The 20,303-nt window shown below is 35.6% G+C and overlaps 4 protein-coding genes across 5 annotated transcripts; 3 read left to right on the plus strand and 1 right to left on the minus strand.

Annotated features, from left to right (window-relative positions):
* Positions 1-763: 763 nt before the first annotated feature.
* LOC114750658 (receptor protein kinase TMK1-like) lies at positions 764-3,828 on the plus strand. Its single transcript, XM_028939253.1, has 2 exons — positions 764-2,870; positions 3,350-3,828. The coding sequence occupies exons 1-2, from the start codon at positions 773-775 to the stop codon at positions 3,826-3,828; spliced, it is 2,577 nt and encodes an 858-aa protein (XP_028795086.1). The 5' UTR covers positions 764-772.
* A 2,416-nt stretch (positions 3,829-6,244) lies between these two features.
* Positions 6,245-9,005, plus strand: LOC114750659 (receptor protein kinase TMK1-like). Its single transcript, XM_028939254.1, has 2 exons — positions 6,245-8,348; positions 8,530-9,005. Exons 1-2 carry the CDS (start codon positions 6,251-6,253, stop codon positions 9,003-9,005), a joined length of 2,574 nt encoding a protein of 857 aa, XP_028795087.1. The 5' UTR covers positions 6,245-6,250.
* Positions 9,006-9,500: 495 nt separating this feature from the next.
* LOC114750661 (probable clathrin assembly protein At4g32285) lies at positions 9,501-11,173 on the minus strand. Its single transcript, XM_028939255.1, has 2 exons — positions 9,838-11,173; positions 9,501-9,553 (listed from the first exon to the last, which is right to left on the minus strand). Exons 1-2 carry the CDS (start codon positions 11,171-11,173, stop codon positions 9,501-9,503), a joined length of 1,389 nt encoding a protein of 462 aa, XP_028795088.1.
* A 1,799-nt stretch (positions 11,174-12,972) lies between these two features.
* LOC114750673 (mitochondrial import receptor subunit TOM40-1) lies at positions 12,973-20,237 on the plus strand. 2 transcript variants are annotated; one of them, XM_028939269.1, is made up of 12 exons: positions 12,973-12,977; positions 16,150-16,215; positions 16,395-16,476; positions 16,558-16,657; positions 16,730-16,825; positions 16,952-17,002; positions 17,229-17,294; positions 18,530-18,631; positions 19,056-19,124; positions 19,204-19,287; positions 19,605-19,700; positions 19,843-20,237. In XM_028939269.1, coding segments are annotated over exons 2-12 (804 nt in total). In that variant the 5' UTR covers positions 12,973-12,977; positions 16,150-16,214; the 3' UTR covers positions 19,900-20,237. The 2 variants fall into 2 exon arrangements, with proteins under 2 accessions (XP_028795102.1, XP_028795101.1); XM_028939268.1 differs by lacking the exon at positions 12,973-12,977 and having other exon boundaries at positions 15,972-16,215.
* Positions 20,238-20,303: the final 66 nt, after the last annotated feature.

The following is a 20,303-nucleotide window of genomic DNA, read 5'->3' on the forward strand; positions in this document are numbered from 1 at the left end:
GGATTTTATCCTTTCAGTTTTTATTTCTCAATAATTAGACTCCTCTCCCTGCACAACACAGATGTGAAAATTGCTTTCTAAAAAGAGTTCCTGCAAGAACAAAATCAAAGCAAATATTCTGTAATTCTGATTTTTAGTTATACTTATTAAACGGAATTTTATTTTAACATCTAATACTTTATTATAATTATAATTACAATAATAAGTAAACTTCTGTTATCTCCCCAAATAATAAAATGAGACACACGTCAAGTTAACACCTGAACTTCTTACACTTGACTCTAACTGCATCGTCCCCTACAATGGCGCGATCCGCTCTGACTGCAAAATTCCTCTCAAGCCACTTATTCTAAAACCTCCAATGAATCAGGCATTGCACATAAATACATGAATGTCTTCTGCGCCTCCCCCATTTTCTCCTTTCCCAAACAACATTATGCACTTCAATTCAATTCCTATCCTTTTCCCTTCCTCTCCATTGTCGTCCCCTGTTTATCTTTCTTCTGACAAAAAGGCAACCCAATTCTTTTCCACGACACAAGCGCTTTTCTCTTGGATGTCCTTTTCTTCCTTCACGTAAAATGCAGTGATGTGGTTATTAATGGCGTCCTAAACCAATACCATTAGTTCTCTGCTACTTTCTAGGCTGATTTACACGGGAAATGACATGGAGAAACCCCAACTCGGTTTTGGGGTTTCTTTCGTAATTTATCGTTTCATTTTGGTGTTGTCTGTGGCAATTTCGGCTTTGTCTCAGAATGATGCAGCTGTTATGAACATTCTTAAGAAGGCGATCAACGCCCCAGCTAGTCTCAGATGGACGGACACTGACGTCTGCAAATGGCAGCGTGTGGATTGCAACTCTGATAAACGTGTCATTGCCATCCAGATAGGGAGCTTGAATTTGCAAGGTGTGCTTCCTAAAGAACTAGAGAATCTCTCGGAGTTGCAACGATTTGAATGCCCACAGAACGGTCTCACAGGTTCAGTTCCATATCTATCCAAGACATTGCAAAAACTCGTGATCCGAGATAACAAGTTCAGCTCTGTCCCTAATGATTTCTTCAAGGAAATGACAATGTTACAAGAAGTAAGAATTGGAAACAACCCGTTTTCGCCATGGTCTATCCCAGATAGTCTCAAGGATTGTGTAGCACTTCAGACATTTGTAGCAACAAATGCAAGTTTGGTTGGAAGGATCCCAGATTTTTTAGGTACCATGCCAGGTTTAGTTTCTTTATTCCTGAATTTTAATAGTCTTGAAGGTGGCTTGCCTGCAAGCTTTGAGAATAGTTCAATCGAGGAGCTGTTGTTGAATGATCAAAATGGTAATTATAAACTTAATGGCACAATTAAGGTGCTGCAGAACATGACATCCTTAAAACAAGTTTGGCTACATGATAATTCATTTACAGGTCCAATACCAGACTTGTCACACCATGATCAGTTGTCTGATGTGAGTTTAAGGGACAATCAATTGGCTTGTGCTGTCCCATCATCTCTCATGGCTCTTCCAAGATTGCAGGTTGTGAATTTGACTAACAATTTCCTTCAAGGCCCCATTCCAACATTTAAACCGGGTGTGGTTGTTGATATGTCTGGGATTAATCGGTTTTGCACAAATATCCCGAATCAGCCATGCAATTCTGTCGTGAATGCTTTACTCTCTGTTGTTGAACCCTTAGGATGTCCTGTGAAATTGGCTGATAATTGGAAGGGCAATGATCCCTGTAATGGTAGCTGGAGCGGAATAGTGTGTGCTGGGGGTAACATTTCAATTATCAATTTCCAAAACATGGGATTGTCAGGCACTATTTCTCCCAAGTTTGCCTCCCTTGCTTCTGTCACGCAATTACTTCTTTCTAATAATTCACTCACGGGTCCTATTCCAAATGAGCTTTCTACAATGCCCAATCTGAAAAAGCTAGATGTTTCGAATAACAATTTAGGAGGTTATGTGCCATCTTTTCGTCAACCAGGTATAGAACTTAGAACAGAAGGAAATCCTGATCTTGGAAAACCTCTGAAATCACAGAGCTCAGACTCTGGAGGTAATGGTGGCCATGGGAACAACAGACTCATTGCTTTCATTGTTGGCATTGTGGTTGGCTTAGCGATTTTACTTGCTATAGCAGTTCTGGTGTTCCTTAGGTTTGTTAAGAAACGTAATTATTCAGGGAAGTTAGGAGGTCTAATAGCGAAGCTAATAGGTCCTCTTGATGGTGGAGCTGGAAAAGATATGAAGGTTAAGGTTCCAAGTCCTGGTGCTTCTGGTCAAGCTGATGTACAGGGTATGTTAATTCCAATTCAAGTTCTAAAGGAAGTCACTGACAATTTCAACAATGCAAACATACTAGGAAAGGGTGGTTTTGGCACTGTGTACAAAGGTGAACTGAATGATGGAACAAAGATTGCAGTGAAAAGAATGGAATCAGGATTGTTGATGGAGAAGGGACTGAGTGAATTCCGAGCTGAAATTTCAGTGCTTACGCAGGCCCGTCACAAACATTTGGTGGCACTTTTGGGATACTGCTTGGATGGAAATGAGAAGCTTCTTGTGTATGAATACATGCCCCAAGGAGCTCTTAGTAAGCATCTGTTTAGGTGGAAAGAGAATGGGTTGGAACCTCTGGATTGGACAAGAAGACTAAACATTGCCTTGGATGTAGCTAGAGGTGTTGAGTATCTTCACGCCTTAGCTCAACAAAGTTTTATTCATCGAGATCTTAAGCCATCCAACATTCTTCTGGGCGATGATATGCGAGCTAAAGTGTCGGACTTTGGATTAGTCCGGCTTGCTCCTGAAGGAAGACATTCAGTTGAAACTAGGCTTGCTGGAACTTTCGGATATCTTGCACCTGAGTATGCAGGTGAGTCGGCTTTTACATGCTTCTAAAATTGTGTTATCTGTGGCTTAAACTAAAAACTTGTTATTTGCACCCAAAAAAAAAAAAAATCAGTAAGCTCTGAAAAACGAACAATGTGCCCTTGAGCCCTTCAACATTATTATTGTCCTTTAAAATGTAAATCCATTTATGCATTTTCTGGCTAACCTTGAGAACTAAGAGAAGAAAAAGTCATCAGACTGTCATTTCTCATGTAGTTAAGTAATTAGTCCGCTAGAAATATTATGGTTAGCAGTATTTTTAGGTGGCATATAGCCAATATGAGAATATCATTTATCTCCCCAACTTTTACCTGGTAATCACATACAAGCACAGAGGAAATGGAAGATGACACTGAATTCACTCTTTACTCAAGCTCTTAATAGTCTGATTCAAAGTAATTAAAGATTCACAGTTAGATGAAAACTTGCACACTAAAATAATTATATGACGCGTGCATGCAGCAACTGGGCGAGTTACCACAAAGGTTGATGTGTATAGTTTTGGAGTAGTTCTAATGGAAATGATTACGGGGAGGAGAGTGCTTGATGATAGCCTACCAGACGAAGACTTCCACCTAGTTACGTGGTTCCGGCGAATGATGCAGAACAACGATGAGTCACTTCGAAAGGCCATAGATCCTGCCATTGATGCAGATGATGAAGCAACCATGTCCAGCATTAGGACTGTCTCAGAGTTGGCTGGACATTGCTGTGCAAATGAGCCCCAGCAACGTCCTGACATGGGGCACGTAGTGAACATACTATCACCTCTTGTTCAGGCATGGAAGCCCCTGGAGTCTAGTGATGATGATACCAAGTATGGCCTTGATGATCTGCGCATGAGTTTGCCTCAAGCACTCAGAAAGTGGCAGTCTTTGGAAGGAACGAGCACAACGATGACGGAAGGACCATCAGGTTCTCAATCATTTGTCACAAAATAATTAACGTTATGGATTCACAATTATTTATTTGTATTGGTAGCTCCATATGTTTTGACATGGACGATGATCAAGCTAATTAATTACCTCGAAACTAGCACCGATTGGCTCTGGTTAATGATATAGGCATGCTTGGGCTTTGGAGCATTTTATTCCGTTTTAAAATTGAACTGCGAGTGTGGGACAGGGAATTGATGAAACAAGAGGATTAAATAAGCGGGAAAAGCTATGAGCCCCACAAATAATAACCAGACGTGACGTTTCTTTACAATTTTAAGTTTTGTTTCGTAAGGGGTAAAATTGTTTTTTGAGCTAGACCAAACATCCCCTTTGATTTTTTGACCTTGGAAAGTGGAAACATCCCCTTGATAAACTGTTAGCTATTCTGCATTTTAAATTTTTTTAATTTGGACATCAAACTTTTTGCCGTTTATAATTTTTTTAAGAAAAGAATAAACATAAAAGCGTGCTTAAGCTTTTTTTTTTTATATTTTATATTACCCTATAACAGATACGTAAGATATACACACATATTTTTCTAATTATACTTTTATTTGTAAAGAGAGGACATGAGAGATAATGTTATGAACAGATAATAAGTTACATATATTTGATATATTTGATGCGAGTAAAAGTAAAAAAAAAAAAGTTTAAAATTTTAGACAAAGAAAATTTAGCTACTCCTCCGGTCCTAATTATAAGACCCAATTGACTTATTTGAGGAGATTAAGGAAGTAAGTTAAGTTGGTTATTTATAATAAATAAGTGTTGTCATTCCTAAAATATCCTTACTAATTAAGTATATTGGCTAAAACTATCATTATTAGAAGGATTATCTTGGAAAAAAATGCATAAATATAAGAGACAAAATGGATTGGGGTCTTATAATTAGGACCAAATAAAAAGTCAAATGGGGTCTTATAATAAGGATCGGAGGAGTATTATATTTAAGGTTATTAGTGTAAGAGAGATTGTTTATTATAAAAAAAGGAGCTTAGTATTATGTATATAACATAACAGACAAATGATTCAATAGGAGAGTATTAAGTTTTTGTTTCATTACCCCCCATATATTTATTAATGAAAAAGCTTCACAAAATTATTATTTCAAGTAATCAATCAACTCCATATATCTCTTAACTTTCGCGTGGAGACTGGTCTCATGAAGTGTGATGAGGGCGCGCTGGCAAGGCACGGACGACCAGCCGTCCCTTGTGTATATATTCCAACCTTTTTTTTTTTTTTTTTTGCCTGAATTTATATATTCCAATTTAGTAAACAGCATCTTCCGTTTGTTATGAATTAATCCATGTGTATATATACACACACGGAGAAAATGAACAAAATGTTAAATAAAATTATGAATAAAATGTTACATTTTTTTAAATAAATAAAATTAGACTACTAAATTTTAGCCATGACAATTTAAAATAATAATAAATATTTTATAACATTATTTTGTAAAATATGAAATCTGAACCGTTTAAATTACAATCTTAATTTTTAAGATGAAAAGTAGATGAAAATAGAGGGGAAGAGAAGTGGAGAGACCTTTTTCCATATACACACATACATACATATTTATTATTTAAACTTTCACAATGTTGTAACTTCAAAACTTTAGAGAATAATAAATTATATATAATTATGTAACACTTTTTTTTTTAAATGTACAAATTGATTATATATATTTATTAAATTAATTATAACAATATTTCATATTTTAATACTTTTTCATATGTAATTGTATATTAATGATTAGAACATAAATCTCCTAATTTTAAAATATTTTGACAAACTTTTTAAATATATTAATAAAAGAAATACAATAATTCATGCATATTAATAATTTTTAGGGGAAACAACTTGCTGTACGTACAGGGCAGAGTGGAAGGGCAGTTTCCGCCATTTTTGAAGATCAATAAATTGCTTCTCATCATTATCATCAAGCTTATTGTTAATCATTACGTTTCAAGAGGACATCGATCACCACCATCGCTATCCGTTCTGAACAAGAACACTTAAACGGAGTTCTATGTTCGTAAGCTAACTGCAAAATGCCTCGCCCACCACTTATTCTGAAACCATTAACGAATTGGCTGTTGCACATGAATGTGTTTTTTAACAACAATTCATGCGCATTCCTCTTTCGATCGCCATCCCCTCTCTACCTCATTTCGATCCTTCCTCCAACGAAAAGCGAACCCAATTCTTTTTCCCCGGAAGAAAGCAGTGATGTGGTTATTAATGGCATCCTTACACCCCTACCATTAGTTCTCTGCTTTCCTTTTCCTTTTCCATCGCTTGCCTGGGAAATAACATGGAGAAATCCCAACTTGGTTTTGGGGTTTCTTTCGGAATTCATCGTCTTGTTTTGGTGCTATCTGTGGCAATTTCGGCTTTGTCTCAAAATGATTCAGAGGTGATGAATATTCTTAAGAAGGCGATCAATGCCCCACCTAGTCTCAGATGGACAGACGCTGACGTTTGCAAATGGCGACAAGTGAATTGCAACGCTGGAAAACGTGTGATTTCCATCCAGATTGGGAACTTGAATTTGCAAGGTTTGCTTCCAAAAGAACTCGAGAATCTCTCAGAGTTGCAGCAATTTGAATGCCCACAGAACAATCTGACGGGTCAATTTCCATATCTATCCAAGACACTACAAAGACTTGTGATCCCAGATAACAAGTTCAGTTCCATCCCCAGTGACTTCTTTAAAGAAATGACAATGTTACAAGAAGTAAGAATTGGAAATAACCCATTTTCGCCATGGTCTATCCCAGACAGTCTCAAGGATTGCGTAGCACTCCAGACATTCATTGCAACAAATGCAAATTTGGTTGGAACAATCCCAGATTTTTTGGGTACTATGCCAGGTTTAATTTCTTTAGTCTTGAATTCTAATAGTCTTGAAGGTGGGCTGCCCGTGAGTTTTGCGAATAGTTCAATTGAGGAGCTTTTGTTGAACACACAAAATGGTAACTATAAACTCAATGGCACAATTAAGGTGCTACAAAACATGACATCCTTAAAGAAAGTTTGGCTACATGGTAATTCATTTACAGGTCCAATACCAGACTTGTCAAACCATGGTCAGTTGTTTGATGTGAGTGTAAGGGACAACCAACTGGCATGTGCAGTCCCATCATCTCTCATGGCTCTTCCAAGATTGCAGGTTGTGAATTTGACTAACAATTTCCTTCAAGGCCCCATTCCAACATTTAAATCGAGTGTGGTTGTTGATGTGTCTGGGATTAATCGGTTTTGCACAAACATCACAAATCAGCCATGTAGTTCTCTTGTGAATGCTTTACTCTCTGTTGTTGAACCCTTGGGATGTCCAGTGAAATTGGCTCATAATTGGAAGGGCAATGATCCCTGTAATGGTAGCTGGACAGGAATAGTGTGCTCTGGGGGGAACATTTCAATTGTTAATTTTCAAGATATGGGTTTATCAGGCACGATTTCTCCAACTTTTGCCTCACTTACTTCTGTGACAAAATTGCTTCTTGCCAATAATTCACTTATGGGCCCTATACCAAATGAGCTCACTACCATGCCCAATCTACGAGAGCTAGATGTTTCAAATAACAATTTAGAAGGTTATGTGCCATCTTTTCCTAAAAAAGTCATGATTATTAGGAAAGATGGGAATCCTAATCTTGGAAAACCTCTTAAATCACCTAGCTCAAGTTCTAGGGGCAATGGTACTAAGAAAAAGGACCAGCTTTCTACATTCATTGCGGGCATTGCCGTTGGTTTAATGATTTTACTTATTATATTGGTCATAGTTTCTTACGTGATTGTTAAAAAACGTAATTATTTTGGCAAATTTAGAGGTCTGATAACGAAGTTAATACGTCCTCGTGATGGTGATGTTGGAAAAGGCATGAAGATTTATGTTGAAGGTGCTGGTGCTCCTAGTCAAGCTGATGTTCAAGGTATGGTAATTCCAATTCAAGTTTTGAAAGAAGTCACTAACAATTTTAGTAATGCAAACATACTTGGAAAGGGTGGATTTGGCAGTGTGTACAAAGGTGAACTACATGATGGATCAAAGATTGCAGTGAAAAGAATGGAATCAGGATTGTTGCTGGAGAAGGGACTAAATGAATTCCGAGCTGAAATTGCAGTGCTTACGCAAGCTCGTCACAAACATTTGGTGGCACTTCTGGGATATTGCTTGGATGGAAATGAGAAGCTTCTTGTTTATGAATACATGCCCCAAGGAGCACTGAGTAAGCATTTATTTAGGTGGAAAGAGAATGGGTTGGAACCTCTGGATTGGACAAGAAGACTAAACATTGCCTTGGATGTAGCTAGAGGCGTTGAGTATCTTCATGCCTTAGCTCAACAAAGTTTTATTCATAGGGATCTTAAGCCATCCAACATTCTTCTGGGGGACGATATGCGAGCTAAAGTATCAGACTTTGGATTAGTCCGGCTTGCTCCTGAAGGAAGAAATTCAGTTGAAACAAGGCTGGCCGGAACTTTCGGATATCTTGCACCTGAGTATGCAGGTTAGTTGGCTTTTTTAGATTCTGTTAAAATTGTGTTATCTTTCTGTCTTCCATATATTAATTTTACCTTGAAATGTCTTTAGCTCTACACATTATACATAGATTATACAAGCCACGCCATTGTATATAATTATATAGAATCATAGACAAGGCACTAAAATGGTATGATTCGCTCACGCAGCAACTGGGCGTGTTACTACAAAGGTTGATGTGTATAGTTTTGGAGTAGTTCTGATGGAGATGATAACGGGGAGGAGAGTGCTTGATGATAGCCTGCCAGAGGAAGACTTCCACTTGGTTATGTGGTTCCGACGAATGATGCAGAACAATGACTCGTTTCGAAGGGTCATTGATCCTATCATTGATGCTGATGATGAAGCAACCATGTGCAGCATTAGGACTGTCTCAGAGCTGGCTGGCCATTGCTGTGCGAGTGAGCCTCATCAACGTCCAGACATGGGCTATATAGTGAACTTACTCTCGCCTCTTGTCCAGGAAGCATGGAAGCCCATGGAGTCAAGTTCCTCTGATGATGGCAAGTATGGCATTGATTTTGACATGAGTTTGCCCCAAGCACTTAGCAAATGGCAATCTTTGGAAGGAAAAAGCTGTTCAATGGTGAAAGGATCTTCTTCGCAATCATTTGTCACAAAATAATGTTACAAATTCAAGCTTAGAATTATATTCTTTCCCTCGCTAAACAGAGAATGATGGGCCTCAATATTAGTTGAGCTCGGTTTAATTCTTCCTTTCTCTCTCTTTACTATATACAGTGCTGCAATAAAGGACCCGGGTCCAATTAATATCAGACGATCTTCTCAATTTCATTTCTGTAACTTTGAAAGAAAGAAGGAAAAGAATGAACGGATGAGAAGTGAAGTGACATGTTCTGTAAGTACGCATTGCACTTGTGTATTACTACACTCAAAGAAATTTGGAGGATCCGAGGTGGTTTATTTACCCTTACCTTTAAAGTTGAAATTAATTATGCATAGATAAGGGGGGAATATAATATCGGGCTCACACAAACCTGCTCACTCATATAATAAGGCAAGATTTCACACGAGTGTCACTTATTGTTGATATATGTCTTTTATTTTTCAAACTTGACAAAATTATTCCAACTAATCAATTAAACAATAATACTCCAACTCACGAAGCCTTTTGCACCAATGACCACCAGTTCCTCCATATTTGGCAGATTCCTATTTAATACCGTGCATTATGATCATGAATTAATCACTGTTCATACAAAAAAATCTATAAATTGAAAAAAAAATTTTCCTCAGAATTGATTTCTAATCAAATACAATATGTATATATCTCCACCCATTCACACCTCTGTTTTCTGGAAAAAAGAAAAAGAAAATTCTATTCATGTTACATAAGGTATATATATATGTATCGTCATCACGAGCTAGCTACTGTGTTTTTGCATAGTAGCATAACATGTCCAAATTTGGCTGAGAAAAAGGGTTATTATTATTACCCACTGCAGGTTGATACAATTGCCTCTTCCATGAGTCACCTGCATCGTCCTCTCCTTGCCCCTTATACGCCCCAACAAAATTATTATGGTTATTGAATCCATTTTTAGAACCCCGGAAGCCAAAATCAGTCTGATCATGAGAAAAGCTAATAGAAGATTCCAACAATGCCTCCCAGCTATCATCCTCCTTTTTACCATCATCTTCGAGATCAATCAATGGCTTCTCCTCTTTATCACCAAGCTTATTATTATGATGTTTCCTGAATGCAACATCACCACGTCTTCTCGCAACGGGCTTTTCTGACTCCACCGACGATGACAACGGAGAGCTCGGCGTAGCCGGTGATAACGGTGACCATGATGGCGTCTCGGTTAGCTCCCACATGCCTTGGAGAAGAGATTCCAGAGCTTGAATTTGTATTAGTGGGATTCTATCAACCAAAGGGTACTCATAGAAACAGCAAAATCCTTTAGCTTTACACCAATCATAGAATTGGGAAAGTTGGCTTGTTTGTACAGAAGCTTTCTTGTATATAGCGAAAGCAGCTATGCAATTCTTGTAAGGCATTTGAAGAAGATTATCCAAAACCACTGCGATTTCTCTTCTGAACTGTGTGTAGCAAACGAAGCTATCTCGAATTATCTGTGTCATCGCCGATCGAACGATGGAACTCTTTGTTAATTTCTCCATGGGAACACAACCCATCACTCTGTCCATGATGCTTTGAAGCTGCGGTAACATCTCAAGCATGTCACCAATATCTGTCATCTTCGCTTCGAATTTCTCAGTCCCATGATTACTCTCTCCTTCTTCTTCTTGACCTTCACCTTCTTGTTCTTCATAGAATAATTTCTTGCCTTCCAAGAAAACACAATCTAGGGCTTCATCAATCAGTAGAGCGTAGGATCTAATGAAAACAGTGCACTCGGCAGACCTACACGAAGACGAATTGTCTCGAAAATGACAAGGGTAAAGAGAAAGCAAACCGTTAGAACATGACCAGAGGATTTCAGGCCGGGAGGGGCTGTCGGCCGGGACCGACCGGATCAAGCGGTGGAGGAGGAGAAGGCACTTGAGCGCGACGCGCCAGCTACGGGTGGCGCCAAAGCGGCGAGTGAAGCTGACGGAGAAGGAGTGGAAGGAAGAAGGAGAGAAGGAAAAGATTTTCAAGAGCACATGTACGTATTTGTCACGAAGAGGCAAGTCATCTGGTGGCGTTGCTTTGATGAGGATGAGATTGATATCGGAATACCCCGACGCTGAAGCGATCTTCGCGTAGCTGACGGAACTGTGCTCTTTCAGAGCACTGCGTACTTGCCGGAGCTTCCTCAGCATGTTGTCTCTCTCTCCCCCCTTCTCTCTCTACCCCCCTTCTCTCTCTAGTCTCTCCCAAGAATGAGGGAGCTAGGGAAAGATGAAGAGGATGGTAGCTGGTGATGACCAAGTATGACGCTTAAATATTTGAATAAAGCAATAATACTCATTTTCAAATTTTACAATAAATATGTGTGATGATGGGTAGAAAAAAATTAGTTAAATTAATTATTTATAATAAATATTTATTAATTTTTTAAAATACTTATTTCATCATTATGCTCATTAAGAAACTAAATACCCCTTTGTATGTAATTAATAGAGCTAATTTTAAAAAAAAAATACAAATTTAAAGAGCAAAATGAATTAAAATTTACATTTAGAACTAATAGAAACTCCTTAATTAGTTACGACATTTATGATATGAAGGAATATATTTTTATCTTTGGGTGTATTATGTTTATTTAGTATATTATTGAAAATGGGGGGCCTCGAATGTGACGACTTTAATGACTGGGGCCTGGGGGTGGTGTTTGTTTGGTTATCAGCCTCGTCGTGGCTACGACTACAAGAAAATGCTTCGGTAATAATGAGGAGGTAGCTGAAGTGGACTAGGAATATAAAAGATACTGTCTCGAATCTTTAATATAATATCTTGTTTGATTTTTATTTTGATCATAAATATAAAATCTCAATCCACTTTATCTCTCATATTTATATATTTTTAAAAAAAATAATCCTTTTAACAATGATAGTTCTAGATAACAAACTTAATTAGTAATGATATTTTAGGAAAAACAACACCTATTTATTACAAATAACTAACTTAACTAAATTCTTTAATCTCTACAAATTAATTAATTGAGTCTTATAATTAAGATAGGAGGTAGTAAAACAAATCACATTTTGAAAAGATTCTCAGCTTCTTAACAAAGTTTTCTAGTATTGTCGCTTTAGCGCATAAATATTATCGAAACCATGTCTTTAGATCCGACTCATGATTAGTCTTTTTGGAAATATACAACACCCCAATTACGACTTGGCCAATCAATTCAATTTTGGGCTCACAAGGGACACGTTGATATGCGTCAAAAGGCCAACTTTTACTCCCAAAAACAACCACAGGAAGTTAAGACAAGGATTAGTGACTCACAACATGACAAATAAAGATCGAATCTTTATTATGAGAAGTATTTATATTCTCTTTAATAGTATTTTGCAAAAATTGTGCTTGGCAAGGATCTGACAGTATTTTGCAAAAATTATCTTTAATAGAAGAATATTTATGCTTGGCAAAGAAAAATCCCCAAAAACAAGATCAACACTCGCAACTAACAAAGTTTGATCTAAGCAACAGGAATTAGACATAGCGGAATGAGTTAGTTTCTCATAATATAACAAACTAAAGTTTAAATACTCACTGAAAAAAAGTAATTACATATAGTAACTAATAGTGACTCGAATAGGATTGTCTCCAATAGAAAAAAAATACTTGTGCCTGGAAAAAAAAAAGCACAAAGGTTGGTCTCTGATTGAGCTTATTTTCTTTTATGTTTTCATGACTTAAATAAGGTTTTTTAGCAAGATATTTGCACTTAAGTACATATTTTTTGAACAAGTTGTTGAATCATTGAGTTATTGCATGAATTTGTGGTTTAAAAGGTGTTTTTGTTATTAAAAATTGCATTTACTCTTTGTTTTTATTCTTTGGAGCTACGATACTTCTTGGGCTTTATTAGTATTGTAGGTACGTTAAAGAAAGTGGACAAAAGGTGCAAATACCCAAACAAAGGACCACTTGGGCTCAGAAATTTGGAATTTGGGGGTTGAGTTTGGTGGAAAGAACTAGTTTATCATAATATGGCGTATCAAAATTTAAATTCTCACTAAAAGAGATGTCCATATTTAGCTCCTAACAGTGTTTCAAATAGAATTGTCTATAATAAAAAAATATCTATGCATAACAAGAAAATTTTGGAGGAAAAAAAAATTATTGAGATTCATCTTACACATGTTATAAACATTTAAATATGATAAATATATTAACTTGCCTACTTGATGCAAAAAAGAAAGAAAGATAAATGTGATAATTAAGCATGTAGGTAACCAAGTCCTCGTCAGGGCATTAAATTAATGCTGTTGAGTTTGGCACTAGCGACTTACATAAGTTAGTGCTTTCATGCGTTCGCACAATAGCAGAACGGAAATGTTTAGATAAAACCAAATTATAGTTTAGAGAATAACTTATAAAAAAAAAGTTATTTTTGAGAATAGATTTTAAAAAAATAAATTTTGTGAAAAAAGTGATTCTGATAAAATAAAAATGTTTGGATAGTTGTTATCAGAAATATTTTTTATATGTACAAATTACTAAAAAGGACATAAGTTAGTATAATAATTACATAAAAGATAGATTTTATATATTTTTATTTGAACTAATAAATTTTTTAATAATATATTTTTTACCAACATAATAAAAAATTATATATAATGCAATTAATAAATAATTGATATGTGTATATGTATTTATAAAATATAAAATTAAATATGTTTTTAAAAAAAGATTATTTTTTTTGTCAACAGAAAAATATTATTTTGCCTTAAAGATTTTAAACATGAAATCCCATAATATATTTTCACAACTAGTTTTTTTTTTTTAACAACATACTACCATTGATCTTTAATATAATAGCTATTTTGATATTCAATTTGGCTCTAAATATAAAATCCCAATTTATTTTATTTTTCATATTTATTTATTTTTTTAAAGTAGTCTTTGTAGTAGTTACACAAGTTAAATATTTTATCAAATAGTACTTTTAGCTAATATATATTATTAGAAAGAGTATTTTAGGGAAGACAAAACTTATTTATTACAAATAACTAATTTAATTAACTTTTTTGATATATTCAAATTAGTTAACTAACTCTTATATTAAGAATTAGAAGTAGTATTATAATGTAAAAAAAAAGGACCACATTTTCAAAAAGTAATATTTTTTTGTTTTTTATGAAATCATGATTTAGGTAGGTCAAACCATGATTTTGGAGCCATGCCATGGTTTCATAAAAATATAGAATATTTGGCAACTTTTTGGGTCAAATCAAAATCATGGTTTATGCTCTAAAAGTGATCTTGACAAGTTTGCCAAACACCCCTAAATTAAACTAGCTTTTATACTTTGTGTGATGTATGATAATATTAAAAATTAACAGAAGTCAAATATGACATGAATATCAACCCAATAAATTTATAACTAGATAATAGTAATTAACTATTAATTAAATGCTTGCAGTATTATGACTGATGGTTGTTATAGAAGCTGATTCATTATTATGCAATAAAATATTGGCACTTTTTATAAGGAATTGACTACTTTCTGTTCGAAAGTCACAACTCCTATTAAATGTGTTGAAGACTAAATTTATTATTTGTGTGAGTGTGTGTGTATATATGTGTGTGTGGTGGAGTGAGTGGCTCAGTGGTCACTAGACTACGCAGTGGTGGAGAGATTTTTTTTTCTCGTAATTAACAATTGAGGGCATTTCGATAAGTGCATTTTAAAATTTACTTCCAAATAAAAGATAAAATTCGGAGTATTTTGGTGATTTAAAGATTTTTATAATTTGACTTCTGGTGTGGGATCGAAGGATAAGTTCCCGGTGTTTTTATTTTCAAGATATCAGATCATTTCAATTTTTTTCATACCTAATGGTAAATTACTTGCATCGTGTCATGTTTTTGTGATTGGCCATATTATTTTGTACCCTACGACAGCTTGCCTGCATTTTATCATTTATCTTGTTCATTTTTAGTTCTGGATCAAAAGATGAAAATGACATGACTTCGTAAATACTACTTCCGGTCCTAATTATAAGATCTAGTTGATTAATTTAAATATATTAAGAAAATAAATTAAATTAGTTGTTTATAATAAATAAGTGTTGTCTTTCTTAAAATATCCTTACTAATCAAGTGTATTGGCTAGAACTGTCATTATTAGAAGGATTTTTTTGGAAAAAAAATACATAAATATAAGAGAAAAAGTGGATTAGGGTCTTATATTTAGGATCAAAATAAAAATTAAACGAAGTCATATACTACCTCCGGTCCTTAATATAAGACTCCGTTTGACTTTTATTTTGGTCCTAAATATAAGACCCTAATCCATTTTATCTTTCATATTTATATTTTTTTTTCAAAGTAGCCCTTCTAATAATGATAGTTCTAGTCAATACACTTGATTAGCAAGGATATTTTAGGAAAGACAACACCTATTTAGGATAAATAACTAACTCAACTTACTTTCTTAATCTTCTCAAATTAGTCAACTGGCTCTTATAATTAGGACCGGAGATAATATTAAGGACCAGAGGCAGTATTTTTTTTTTTGGGCCAACATTGGTAAATATTTATCCTAAGTGATACAGATAAAGATATTGATATGGTATTGAATTAGCAATTCCAAGTCCACCACATAAGTTTTTATTAACTCAGAATTCAAATATATTTTGCTTGTAGATGATAATACAGGCAATGACTAGGATATAGATTTAAATTATCAAATTTTAGGACATGTTTATTTACTGCAATTCGAAAATTACATGTTATGCAATTATATATGTCTACATTTATTAAGAGAGCATTTTAAAAGTATTTTTATATACATCCAGACAAAACAATTGTCATGTAGTTATTTTGTACATTGTACAATGGTTTTAGCTAATGAAGTGTTTACATTTCATTGGCAATGGCAAAGCATTCGGTCAAACTGTTTGTGGGTTAATAACGCTAGGGTTTTAGATTGAGAAGACTGCTACGAGTGTTTGGGTTTTAGGCATCTTCGGTTTCTCAGCTTACAGCGAGGGATTTGAGGGTCAAGCGCTGCTTCTTCCAGGTCTGATTTGTTCTGCTCTGATTCTGCGAACAATGGCGGCCATTGCTCCCCCAATTCCCGGTACTGTGACTGAAGCTACACCCAACAAGGAGGTGGAAGAGAAAGTGGATTACTTGAACCTTCCATGCCCAATTCCCTACGAGGAAATCCACCGTGAAGCTCTCAGTCAGTCTTTTTTACTCTTCAATTTTATTGTTGTTCTTATTTGCTGAGTATTATGCTAAACATTGTTGATGAAATTGGTTATTTGCCATTTTGTATGCGTTTCGTCACGGGATGACGAAGAAAGCTTAGTTCAGATATGTTTTCTGTTGATGAAACCCATTTCTGAATACTTGTTGCAGTGTCATTGAAACCCGAACTTTTTGAGGGAATGCGCTTTGATTTCACCAAGGGGCTCAATCAGAAATTCGCCCTCAGTCACAGGTAAGCATTTCGTTTCAGTTTTGTGTTTCTTGAATTGCGCGTGTTTACTTATTTAGTTAATTAATTTTGTTTTCTAATCAGTGTGTTTATGGGACCTACTGAGATTCCTTCTCAGTCCACGGAGACCATTAAAATCCCTACTGCTCACTATGAATTTGGTGCAAACTTCCTCGATCCTAAGGTAAGTTACCCTTCATTAAGATTAGCTCGTGGTCATTTCTGTTCACAACGTGATCTCATCGAATGTCTGTAGCTGATGCTCTTTGGAAGACTGCTTACGGATGGGAGGCTAAACGCGAGAGTAAAGTGTGATTTGACGGAAAATCTCACATTGAAGGCAAATGCTCAGGTATAATTATGGAAAATCATGTGGTATCGAATTTCTCTACAGTTTTGCATCCTCAAAGTTGTGCTAACACTCTGATGTACTGTGTAATAACCCCTTCTGCTTTACTTGGCATATTCGTCTGTACAGCTTACGAATGAGCCACATATGTCTCATGGAATGTTCAACTTCGATTATAAGGTAAATTATTCATGCCATGCTTTTTGGGACCGTGCTTTTGAAGATGAACTCCGACAGCTGTTTTGGTTTTTGCATTGCTCCTCTCTTCAAAATCAAATCATCCCCTCCTTTGTTTTACATACTGTATTGGAGAATCTAGATGGTTGCTTTGAAAAACTAATCTGTCCAAGCAGTTGTTGACGCCTTTGAGGTTTTTTTTCCATGTTATATCATACTTCTTTTGCAGGGTACAGACTATCGGACGCAATTGCAACTTGGGAATGGAGCTCTGTTTGGAGCCAGTTATATTCAGGTGCAGGGTCTTCTTTCAATTTGCAATATAGTTTTGATACCTTTTGTTTTCCTTTTTGGAAATATTTTTGTGTTAGTGCTCTGCTTTCTTAAGACCTATGCCGATCTTAAAACAAATGCATGAGGGCTCCACCAATTTTGATTTCGCTCTTGTTCTTTTTTCAGTTTTAGTAATATATTGTGTATTGCTCTGGGGATTTCTAAACACCTATCTGCTAGCAAAGAAATTGCATAACTAGAAGGGGCAATGATAAATTATTTGGGTGTTTTGATGTGTGGGGCTAATTGATCGGGTTTGGCTACTATTTGGAGTAATTTGGAGTGAAATCTGACATATCATTTGACTGCCTTTGTCTGACAATGAGTTAACGTTTGAATTGAATTTATGTACTGGTTCCTGTCTATATTCCCCTTATGTATTTATTTTTTATTGGTGCATATAAGAATGAATCATTTGTATACTTCTAGCAAAAGTAAACTAAAACGAGTGAGAAATTTCTCTTATACCATGGATTAGTCTTCCTAAATATAAGATTCCACTCCATCGTATCCAATATTAAATTTTTCTTTCTCATAATGCCTCTATTGATTGGGGCTTTTTTCATCTCTGTGCTTTAAATTTTAATCATTAAATGAAAGGGGTGCTTATGAAAAAGTGTCACAAATTCTTAACATGTTATTGCAAATAACCAACTTACCAACTTTTCTTGGTCTCTGTGAATTAGCTAAGAGAACCTTATACTTAAGACCGGAGGGAGTGTACTATTTGAATATCAATAATTGACATCTAATCTTTTCTTTTTTAGCTCAGTAATATTTCTTGGATGTCGCTGATAATAAGAAGTTTTTCTCATCATAATATAAGCAATTGAGAATCAGCCTGTGAGTCATGTAAATTTCCTCTTCTCAATGTTTTGTATATTGGAAGTTACAAATTTAATTTGTTTTATTAACTTTAAGCAATTTTATTGGTTTGTGTAAGGTAGGTATTAGTTTCTTATGTTTAAGACCAGAGGGAATAGATTATCATTGCTGTTGTATTATTTTTTCTTCCTTTTAACTGTTCCATGTTGCGTTATCCTTTTTGCTGTCATATTTTAGTCTATTGCCAAGCATTAATGTTGATTGTGGTCAAACCTGATCATTTCTTTCTTGACTTTACTGGATGCATGGCGTGGGACAATAATTGTATAGGTCATTGATTTCTTTTTGCTGAATGCCATGACTGTTTTACAGAGTGTTACGCCCCATTTATCTTTGGGTGGGGAAGTGTTTTGGGCTGGTCAGCATCGGAAGTCTGGTATTGGTTATGCTGCTCGCTACAACACTGATAAAATGGTATGATGGATTAATAGGTGCCTCCATTTAATTACAGTCCACGTGTTCCCTTGTTATACTTTCTCATCTTGCATGTTTCTTTTATGCTTAGTTGTTTATTTATTCATATTTTGGGATTATGATGCTTACTTTAACACTCAAATGGTAGGATGATTTAGTAATCGTCTTTATTGACATTGTCGGCCACCTATTCTTTGTATTTTCTTATCTTACATATTTCTTACTTGCTTGCTTGTTTGTTGATTTACATTTTGCCATTTTAGTCATTAGACAATTCGCACTCCTATTTGTTACTATTTTAGACATACTCTCCTGCACCAGATCATGCTAAGGTTTCTGTCCTCTAATTTTTCTTGTGAAAAGTAAAGGGATAATGTGCCTAATATGCTAAGAGAATCCTATATGCTTGCTAATATGCATGCAGGTTGCAACAGGGCAAGTTGCTAGTACTGGTTTGGTTGCTTTAAGCTATGTTCAGAAGGTATCTCAGAAGGTGAGTAAATTGTATAATGTTGCAGTATTATATCGTTTTCAATCCAAATTTATTTCTCTTATATAAAATATATCTTCAGGTTTCTCTTGCATCTGACTTCATGTATAACCACATGTCAAGAGATGTCACTGCCAGCTTTGGTTATGATTACATCCTGAGACAGGTAGCTTCTTGGGTTGTGTGTGTTTGTTCAGTCATCACCTTCACTATTATAGTTTAACTGCCAGTTTGTGTGAATGAGTTGAGATTATTTACAGATGCGCTTGACTCACTATGCCTGCTGATGGGCTCACAATTTTAGATTATATTAACAATAAAGTTTGTGTCTAAGTGAGCAAATGACAATAGGTCACCTTCTATCTGGATCGCTGTGCCTTGTAAAGATGCCTCTTGCTTAACAAAATTGTGAATGTGCTTGAGTCTTGACTCGTAAGATTCTGTTCTGGTGATTCTCTTTTTGTTTTGTTATGATTGTTGTAGTGCCGGCTAAGAGGAAAGATTGATTCCAATGGCTGTGTCTCTGCATTTTTGGAGGAGCGTTTAAATATGGGTCTGAATTTTATTCTTTCTGCAGAGGTGAGGGTACACTGTTTTCTTCCACATGTGTGCGTGTAATTCTAATTTGTTCTTTAAACGTATATTCCTCAAGGACCCCGGTGGGAATCTGCCTTCTGGTCTTTTCTTTTTACTCATAATGTAGTTTCTGTTTTTATTGCAGCTTGATCACAAGAAAAAAGACTACAAATTTGGATTTGGTTTGACAGTTGGAGAATAGGTATTTGAAGCTCTGTTTCTTCTCTTCAATGCTGCATCCACCTTAGCGCTCTCTGTTACTTCGTCATCCCTGTAGATTTTCTGTTCTTATAAAAACAAGGCAAAAGGAGGAAAAGTCTTGGAACATTACTCGCTATCGGCAAGTTTCTGTTGAAATTTGTAAGTCATTATTTTTTGTGTGGACCCAGGGCCAGAAAGAAATATGTCCATTTGGGACTCTGGCCTTTCATTCCCTTTAAGGGGCTGTAGAGATATCAGAATAATCGATATTGAGATTCATTTCAAATTCTATACAAGCGTGGAATCACTGTGTGATGAATGCCGTTTACAGATCAGGTTCATAAACGATGCCCCGTTTCTTTCTCCATTGTCAAGCAGTGAGATTTGGGATAACCTTTTTGGTCA

This window comes from Neltuma alba, unplaced genomic scaffold (genome assembly GCF_004799145.2).
Source record: "Neltuma alba isolate B1F8T4 unplaced genomic scaffold, ASM479914v2 tig00006604_pilon, whole genome shotgun sequence".
NCBI lineage: Eukaryota > Viridiplantae > Streptophyta > Magnoliopsida > Fabales > Fabaceae > Neltuma > Neltuma alba.

Excerpts from the sequence above, each read along its gene's own strand:
- LOC114750658 (XM_028939253.1), top strand. The coding sequence starts at position 773 with ATGAACATTCTTAAGAAGGCGATCAACGCCCCAGCTAGTCTCAGATGG. Across the intron at positions 2,871-3,349 it reads TCTTGCACCTGAGTATGCAG|CAACTGGGCGAGTTACCACA; the intron begins GTGAGTCGGCTT and ends GCGTGCATGCAG.
- LOC114750659 (XM_028939254.1), top strand. The coding sequence starts at position 6,251 with ATGAATATTCTTAAGAAGGCGATCAATGCCCCACCTAGTCTCAGATGG. Across the intron at positions 8,349-8,529 it reads TCTTGCACCTGAGTATGCAG|CAACTGGGCGTGTTACTACA; the intron begins GTTAGTTGGCTT and ends TCGCTCACGCAG.
- LOC114750661 (XM_028939255.1), bottom strand. The coding sequence starts at position 11,173 with ATGCTGAGGAAGCTCCGGCAAGTACGCAGTGCTCTGAAAGAGCACAGT. Across the intron at positions 9,554-9,837 it reads ATTGTATCAACCTGCAGTGG|GAATCTGCCAAATATGGAGG; the intron begins GTAATAATAATA and ends GGTATTAAATAG.
- LOC114750673 (XM_028939268.1), top strand. The coding sequence starts at position 16,083 with ATGGCGGCCATTGCTCCCCCAATTCCCGGTACTGTGACTGAAGCTACA. Across the intron at positions 16,477-16,557 it reads AAATTCGCCCTCAGTCACAG|TGTGTTTATGGGACCTACTG; the intron begins GTAAGCATTTCG and ends TTTTCTAATCAG. Across the intron at positions 17,003-17,228 it reads TGTTCAACTTCGATTATAAG|GGTACAGACTATCGGACGCA; the intron begins GTAAATTATTCA and ends CTTCTTTTGCAG.